The 8,861-nt window shown below is 34.2% G+C and overlaps 1 protein-coding gene across 1 annotated transcript in view; it reads left to right on the top strand.

Moving 5' to 3' along the window:
* Positions 1 to 386: 386 nt before the first annotated feature.
* The window catches only part of LOC107285301 (teneurin-2-like), a 57,390-nt gene continuing 48,915 nt past the window's right edge, over positions 387 to 8,861 (top strand). Inside the window, exon 1 of the mRNA XM_015813478.1 lies at positions 387 to 612. Within this exon, the coding sequence (XP_015668964.1) occupies positions 387 to 612 (226 nt within the window). The remainder of the gene's footprint in view (positions 613 to 8,861) is intronic.

Raw genomic sequence — 8,861 nt, 5'->3', positions numbered from 1 at the left:
GATGGGCTCCAGAATGAGTCTGAAAGTTCGGAAGACTGAATCTTTGATCCCGGCGACCGACCCAGATTGGATCCTGCAACATTATCCCTGGGATACGTATATTCGCCTTCATTCGTAATTTTCCTTTATATGTTGTTATTAAGTTAATTTACCTATGTATGTGTGTATGTATGTATTAAAATTATATTTATTTGTTAATTTTGAATTTTAACATTTTTTCTAAGAGATGTGTATAAAATGTTATATACAATGTGTTATATACAGTGTCCACTTATGAAGCACATAGATAAGAATAATTGCATTGTTCTTTTTCTATGTTTTGTAGGTAGCAAAGTAACCAGCCACATTTACGTCAGTGGGGAAAATTTTCTCCTTGACTCAGAATTATGGATGTAAAAGACAGAAGGCACCGTTCTTTGACAAGAGGTAGATGTGGGAAGGAATGTCGCTATACAAGTTCTTCACTGGACAGTGAAGACTGCAGAGTACCTACTCAGAAGTCCTACAGTTCAAGTGAAACACTGAAGGCTTATGATCATGATACGAGAATGCATTATGGAAATCGAGTTACTGACCTAGTTCACAGAGAATCCGATGAATTTCCCAGACAAGGTATGTTATAGATTCTAGAATGTTTCCAATATTGTTGCAGTAACTTTAAGTGAGCATGTACTCACTTTGCATGTCCCTTTGGCAAATGTGTTTACTTGTGATTTGACATTACTGTACAAAATTCAGGTTCCATTGTGATGCTTGAATATGTTGCTTTTAGGTATATTCAGAAATGCCTTTCTGTATTTCCCTTTCAGTACAGAAGCATTAATAACTATTAATATTATGCAAGTATCATACTGTTATATTTAAGTATTCTAAATATTATAATCTTGCATTATGTCATCAAGATTCATTACATGTATAGTAGAAACATTTTCACAATTATTGTTCTGGATTAGATGCACTCTCAAACTATTAGTGTGATTATCTTATAGCAAACCCACATCCAGCCTCCATTCAATGAGTTAATTTGGTACTTTACCTGTTTCTTACTGAAGTAAATTATATTTTGCTGAAATGTTTTCATCACCTGATATTTAATTTCACTTTAAAAAATTAAAAGCTAAATCCCACCTAATTATTTTAATTTTACCTTTACGTTCTACTGTTTCACAGATATCCAGAAGTCTGTAATTAAACTAAGGACTGAGAATTAATTTACATGAACGTATAAACTGTTGTCCAATATACTGTACATTTTCTACATTACAAGAATTTTATTAACCTGTATGAAGGAAACATCAGTTTTCTTTATTTTTCTTACAGTATGTTTCTCTCTGCATTTCTTTAAGTGTTCATTCATTGTGATTTGATTTCTTAACCTTTAAATGTATTAATTAATCAAATAAATATACTTCAGATTTATAATATTGCATTCAAGATTATCATATCTATAATGCAGGAAATGTAAGTATTTGTAGCCTCACATTTAATTTCCTAGAATTCTTTTAAGTCAGGCATGTCAAACTGCCGGCCTGCGGGCCAGATGCATCATGCCGAAACCGCGCCCATCCCTTTGCCGGCAATGGAGAAAAAGTCCCAATACGTCGCGCGACATCATGTGATGTCGCGAGTTTGACATGCCTGTTTTAAGTCATCTTATTTGTTTGTAAGATTGAATCAAGGCAAATGTTTCTAGGTTTTCCCTAGCCCCAAATGAATCTCATACAATTTTCAAAGATCTTGAAAATTGTCTTGCTATCACTCTTGTGAGAGAATACTTGTTCAACACTGATTTAATTTTATCCAATTTATAGTTTAATAAATGCATTTGATGCTTGATGTTTTATAAATATATTTTAATCTAACTGGATCATTGGTTCATATAATGATCATATTGAATTGCTTTTATCAATACATTTCTTATGAGATCATTGGTTTTATATTTTCTTTCCAAAATGTTTAAAACTCTTTGGAATTATAAACATTAAACCAGTTTCTCAGGATATTCTATAAGGAAACTCAGAATGGTTTTAGTCTTCCAAACAGCAATGAAAACTTGCTTAAACTCTGAAACACTGATTGGCCAAGGACTCAAAGGCCTTTATAGTTAAGTAGATGTCTGTATATGGATTTCCCACTGTTTGTTGTAGCATCCACCTCACGACAATACTTGTCATATTACATCTGTAGCATTACTTCAAGAACAATATTATTTGAATAAAACATTGCCTTTTTTTTCAAAGTTTCACACTACTCTGTGTCTGGAACTCATGGATTTTTAAAAGCTTCCTCCAGCTTCCTTTTTGTTTCATGAAAGTAGTTTCAGCTTGCCCACTATATGAAATATGTACCCTATACTGTTTATAATATTTTAGTTTAGAGGTTCGTTAATAGTTTGGATATATGTTGATTTTTTTTTGTGTGTGTGTGTGTGTGTGTGTGTGTGTGTGTGTGTGTGTGTGAGAGAGAGAGAGAGAGAGAGAGAGAGAGAGAGAGTTGTACTATTAGATAATTGTGAGTGGAAGGCCCAAGAACAAGAATAATGAAATACAACTCATTATATTGAACATGTGAAATGCCAGTAGAAACAAACAAACAAACAAACAAATAAATAAATTCTATAGTATAAATGTAAAAACACAAGTATCAATGACAATTTGTCTCATTGAAAGCATTAAGTACTTGAACATATGTTGTGGATTAACAATCAACATTTGACTCAAAACTTATTTAAAACAGACAATTGTAAATTAAATAATAATATTTATCTGGACTAGTGAAGATTTTGATTTTTTTAATTTAAAGCTATAGAATATTTACATACTGTATACTAATTTATTCAGAGGTTAATTCGATAGTCTGATTTGTCACCATGCAGATATGAATATGTGTTCAAACACATAGGTATAATTGAATGTCTCGGAGAATATTTTGTTGTTATAAATAACTTTAATTGCTTTTTATAATTGTATTTCAGTACTCAGTATTCAGATGGGTAGCCATAAAAATTTGTTTAATGAATATTTTTTTAACATTTGGGTTTAAAATACTTTCTTCATTTTTATGCTATTGCACAGTTCAGTCACAACATGAGAGTTAGTGAGACTTCAGATAATGGTGACATTTAATAAAGATTAAAAAAAATGAATTTTATACAGCAATCTTTTAAACTGTAACACCCAGATGGTATAACACTTAAAATCAAGAAAAAAAATATATCCATAGCTCTGTTATGGAAAATTAGTAAAGTCTGAATTGAGAAATTTTCAGAATGTATAAATTAAAAAATATTGTAATTCAGATAAGTGAAAAGTATACTGGGAAGAATGTTGGCAAAGAAGAAATAGCAAGCTATCTTGGTTATTTTGTTTTCAAAATAGAAATGAATCATTTTCTGAATGTAGTTGCTTCTTTAATATTTCAAAGAAGCCACAGTACAAGCTTAATCTACTTTAATACTGAAATCCACTAGAGAAGGATTAATGTTTAAATAAAAAAAATCTTTTTGTTTCAGGTCTGTAACTTAATACTTCGTTAGGATGAGAAGGGCAAAGATAAGAAAATGAAGGGATTAACCAAGTAGGTACATTCTCCAAGTAATACAGTACTTTCTAGAAATTTAGGAAAATTTAATCAGTGAATCAAATAACTGTTACAATATGCTTTATTAAGAATATAGTAAAGTACTTCACTATAAATAATGTGAAGTTCTGAGTTGAGCCAGTTTTAAGACTATGGGTCAGGATAAGGTTAGATGCACAAATAATAACATGGGGAATAAATGAGGTTACAAGATATACACTGAAACTCTGGAAGCATATCAGTATTTCTGATACTATTGCATTCAGTCCATACATGAAATATGAGACTCAAGTTATTAGTCTTATATATTATGTCATACTAATTATTCATGTAGAATTTTTTTTCTACACAGATTAACAGATCACAAGGAAGACACTTATAACTCATGAGAATATAGTTTCTTATATGGCAAGGGAACATATAAGTTCAGTTAGGACCTTTTCCATAATTCATTGGATCCTACTTTTTGTTTCTGTCTTGGTATTGGTGTCTGGTTTTCCATTATGATTAAGACAATTTGGAGGAAGAGAAAACAGGTTATTAATAATCTAGCAGTTCCCAAATTATGGGTTAGAATCCTCCCCCATAGAGTGAAAATATGAGGGTTATCACACTGTGTCCCATTTTGCCTGCTCATAGCAAATTTCAATGATACAGGTTAGATTTTCTGTGAATAATCTTTGCTCACAGGGCAATGCTTGTATAACACTCTGATGTATTTACCAAGGCAACTCAGCCAGGATTAAGGTGTTTTTGCCTACTCTTTTTTCCCATTTGCAAAGACCACTTCCTGGAAGAGGGAGAATGTCTGTCCTAATCAAGTTGTTCTTGGGGATGTTTAGGGGCTGGTTGGAACTTTTGAGGGAACTGAGAGTGGGAATGATCCTAACTAGATTGTAGCCAATCAAGGAACATTGTGGGGATCATTTCATCACAAAGTGTAAGAATCTCTGGTTTTATTTGCAACAGTCAAAAAAATTAGAGCTATAGGAAAAGAGGAATCTGTACTAGAAGGCTCCAAGGTCATCCATCAGTTTGGATGATTGCTACCAAAATCCCAAATCCATCCCCCTTCAATTGACCATTATCTAGTGCAGGGCTTTTCAACCGGTGCTACGCGTACCACTTGTGGTACGTTAGCGAGTGGCAGGTGGTACACAGCCTTGCCTAGCCAAGTGTAGTGGGGGGAGGGAAAGAGCTAGCGCAGGTAAGGACTTACTGTGAGAGAGTCCTCTGGAGCTGCACTTCTGGCTCACCCTCTCCCATGAGAAAGGAGGAGGAGGGGGCGGAGTCAGGAGAGGCTATAAAAGGAGGCAGTTTGGGCAGTAGAGGGAGAGAGGAAAAAAGAAGCAGCCTTGGGAGGAGGTGGAGTCAGCTCTAGCTGCACCGAAGGGAAGGAGGAGGGTGGGGGGAGAGGAGAGGAGATCAAGCAGGCCAAGCAGACCGGCCATGAGCCAATCTACAACTTCTGTGGCAGCCATCTGTGCTGGCAGCAACAAATAGGCAAGAAATGCAGCCGGGGAGGGGTTGCCCTCCATGAGGAATGAAGAACGGTAGCATTAGCTGGAGGTGAAACACGGAGGGAGTTGGAGAGTGAAAAGATTCTTATGTGCTTTTGTGACTTTGAAGTTCTGGGATTTGTGCAACGAGGCTTTGTATTCTTAAGGAGTGTTTGGCAATTTCTATTTGGCTGATGGCTGATGTCTTGTGTTAGCTTCTATTGCTCTGCTATTGTTAGCTGTAAGTTTTGCTGCAAGGGATTTTGAAGTATTTTTCTCCTGAATGGAGTTTGCCTGTAGCATTCCTTTACTTATGAATGGAGACATTTGGGGAGACTGTCTTAGCTGGCAGCCAATACTTACTACATTTTTTTTCTTCCTTAAGTGCTGGCTGCACTCCTTAACTTTCCTTTCGAGCCAGTCGCTAATTCTTAAAGGGGAATGTGCCTTTTTAAGCTAGTTCACTCAGTAGCTTGTCTTTTCTGTCTCTGGAAGCTTTTTCTTGTTTGATGAATATATGGAAGAGGGAAAATATGGGGGGTTTCAAATTCTTCCTTCAGAAGGAGGTGGGCATGAGAAAGAGGGAGGCAGGGAAGGAGGGAGGCAGGGAAGTCCCACCTTAGCACTTGGCCACCAGCAGCCCTGCCATTGACTTTGCTTGTCAAAAGGTTGCAAAAGGGGATCACATGACCCTAGAACAGTGACCATCATAAATATGAATCAGTTGCCAAGCATCCAAATATAAATCACATGACCCTGGGCATGCTGCAATGCTCATAAGTGTGAAAAATGGTCATAAGTCATTTCAGTGCAATTGCAAGTTTGAACAGGTTTTGTGTTTTTTTTGGTCATCAAGTTTTTGACACCTTGCTAGGTGGTACTCAAATATTGCCATATCCTAAAAGTGGTACAGTCGGTGAAAAGGTTGAAAAGCCCTGATCTAGGGTGATTTAGCTTTGACCATTAGTTAATTAGATTCTTGTATATAGGTAGCAATAATAAATTCATCTATACTTTGAACTCAATCAACACTCCTGCTTATTTGCACCTTATGTTAGCATCCTTATGCTATTCAGCTAAAGAAACAATTAAAGAAATAACCTAGCCTATCAACAGTTGCTAGCTGGAGAAATTTGGTAAATGCTTTCTATTTTACAGTGATCCTAAAATTCTGAATTTGTTTGTCTTTATTACTTCATTATAGAAAAGTTATCCAAGTTATCATTCTTCCTTTTCATTGTTATTATGGGAAAAGTTTGCTAATTATAATTAAAAAGTTATATCCATGAATCCACTCTTGTATCAGAGTTTCTATATCCCAAGAGTTGAACTTCTCTTCTTTTAGAGTTGGGAACTATCTAACATAATTCCTATTCCTTCTGACTTTTTTTTTTATTTCAATACATTTGCATTAATTTTCTCTTTTGAGTATTTTCCTACCCATTTTTTAAAAAATATTATTTTGCCCAGAGTTAATTTGCATTATCAGTTGCTGGAAATTGCAGGACTTGCTTTACTTTTATGTTGCAAATTATGATGCAAAATTAATCATCTCCTAAAATCATTTTGGGTAATACTTCTTATTTTTTATGCATCCAGTTTCAAAAGATGACTGTACAATGACTTGATAATCTAGATAGGAAGCCCCTAAAAGTTATCATTATCTCCAAATAAAGGTCAAGAATAAATAGTTCACCCATAAGTTCTCTTTTTTAAACTTTTCAGATAAGCATGTTTTATCTACCTGTTATTTGACACAGCAGAAATAGCTAGCCCAAGCAAGAAATATGAACTGCAGGGAATTAAATCAGTTTATCACTGGATCATTAAATTGATTATTACAATCAAAATAGAATTAAAGACCTACTAATGCTCTTTAACAATAGTTAGTCCAAAATAAGAATTATAGAAGTTTAGACTTTAGTGAGTTTTCAGTTACTGTAATTTTCATTAATAGCGCAACCACTAAGAGCCTGTCAATATGTTCCTGTCTTTATTTGTGTAACTTATTAAACCAGTAGTCTAAAGAAACAAAATGATGCTTTGTGTGAACTCCTGAAATTCACAGGGAATGGATATAGTGCTGGTCAAGACAGAGAGATGCCTCCTTGTGTACTTGATTAGACCACAACAGGCATTATTGTACGAATTGTTTGAATAAGCAAGTTACCACTTTTTTGATGCTATCTTATCCTCAATTGTATAAAAAGATGTATAAAATGCTTTAGATGTGCAGAAAATATTAAAAATATTTTCCAAATGCACTTCATCTGTCTGTCTGTCTGTCTGTCTGTCTGTCTGTCTGTCTGTCTGTCTGTCTGTCTGTCTGTCTCTCTCTCTCTCTCTCTCTCTGTGTGTGTGTGTGTGTGTGTGTGTACGTGTACAATGGGATGATAGAATGAAGGTGTGTTTGTGTGTGGTATGTGTGTATAATCTACATACACAAAACATATACACACAAATACCTTCTATAATAGAATTGTTCTTTCAGTCATCCCAACATTTGTGTTTGTGTATATGTGTGTGTGTGTGTGTGTGTGTGTGTGAGAGAGAGAGAGAGAGAGAGAGAGAGAGAGAGAGAGAGAGAGAGAGAGAGAGAGAGAGAGAGAGAGAGAGAGAGAGAGAGAGAAATTCAGAATCTTATAGGATCTATCCACATAGTGCTAGTTTCTATGAATTCTAATATTGGCACTCTCTATTTTTATAAAGAGAACAGAATCCTGAACATATCTATTCAAAAGTAATCTCCATTGATTTCTGTGAAAGTTATTTCCAGGCAAATACATATACAACTGAATTACTTTTATTGCAATAATTTAGTCATTTTCATGTTTCCTCTCTTGATACAACAACTATATTGTATGAATATACCGGTCATATTTTTGTAAAAGTTTATTGAAAATAAGTTTTTAGTTCTGTTTAGGTACTGTGGTTAACTAATAGTTCAAATAATATATTGAAATGTATCTGAGTTTTAATGAAAAAAAAAAGCTCTGTAGTTACATCCTGATTTTATATATTATTTTGGCATTAAAAACAACTTGTATATCTCTAAGTAAATGTCAAAGAAAACATCTAATGTTTAGGATTATTTTTTTCTGGGTGTACCAAAGCATACTGGAAAATATATATTTTTAGAAACAGACAATGCAACTTTTTAGAAACAGACAATTGCAATTTATATAACTATTATATAAATGTGTATGGCTGTATGGCTGGAGTTGCAACTATTATATACTCACATTTTGTAAAACGTTTTTGCTTCTGACTGCAATCAGAAGCAGAAACATTTTACAAAGAAGTATCAAATTATTACTGAGCATTTCAGGGTTGCATTCATTAATTGCTTGAATGAAGAAAAGGGAGTCAAGCTATTCTTCAAAGCACCTGAAGGCAGGACAAGAAGAAATGGATGTAAACTAACCAAAGAGAGAAGCAACCTAGAACTAAGGAGAAATTTCCTGACAGTTAGAACAATTAACCAGTGGAACAATCTGCCTCCAGAAGCGGTGAATACTCCAACACTGGAAGTTTTTAACAAGAGACAGCCATTTGTCTGAAATGATATAGGGTTTCTTGCCTGAGCAGGTTGGACTAGAAGTCCTCCAAGGTCCCTTCTAACTCCATTACCATTATTATTATTATTATTATTATTATTATTATTATTATTATTATTATTATTATTATTATTATTATTATTATTATTATTATTAATTATTCACACAAATCCATTCAAACCCGGCCACCAAAATTGCCGGCAAATGAGGTGTAGTGTTTTTAAAT

Source organism: Protobothrops mucrosquamatus, unplaced genomic scaffold (assembly GCF_001527695.2).
Source record: "Protobothrops mucrosquamatus isolate PMUCROS unplaced genomic scaffold, P.Mucros_1.0 scaffold159, whole genome shotgun sequence".
NCBI classification, from domain to species: Eukaryota; Metazoa; Chordata; class Lepidosauria; order Squamata; family Viperidae; genus Protobothrops; species Protobothrops mucrosquamatus.
Note: the sequence above shows the minus strand (reverse complement) of the source record. Positions and strands in the feature narration are given on the sequence as shown.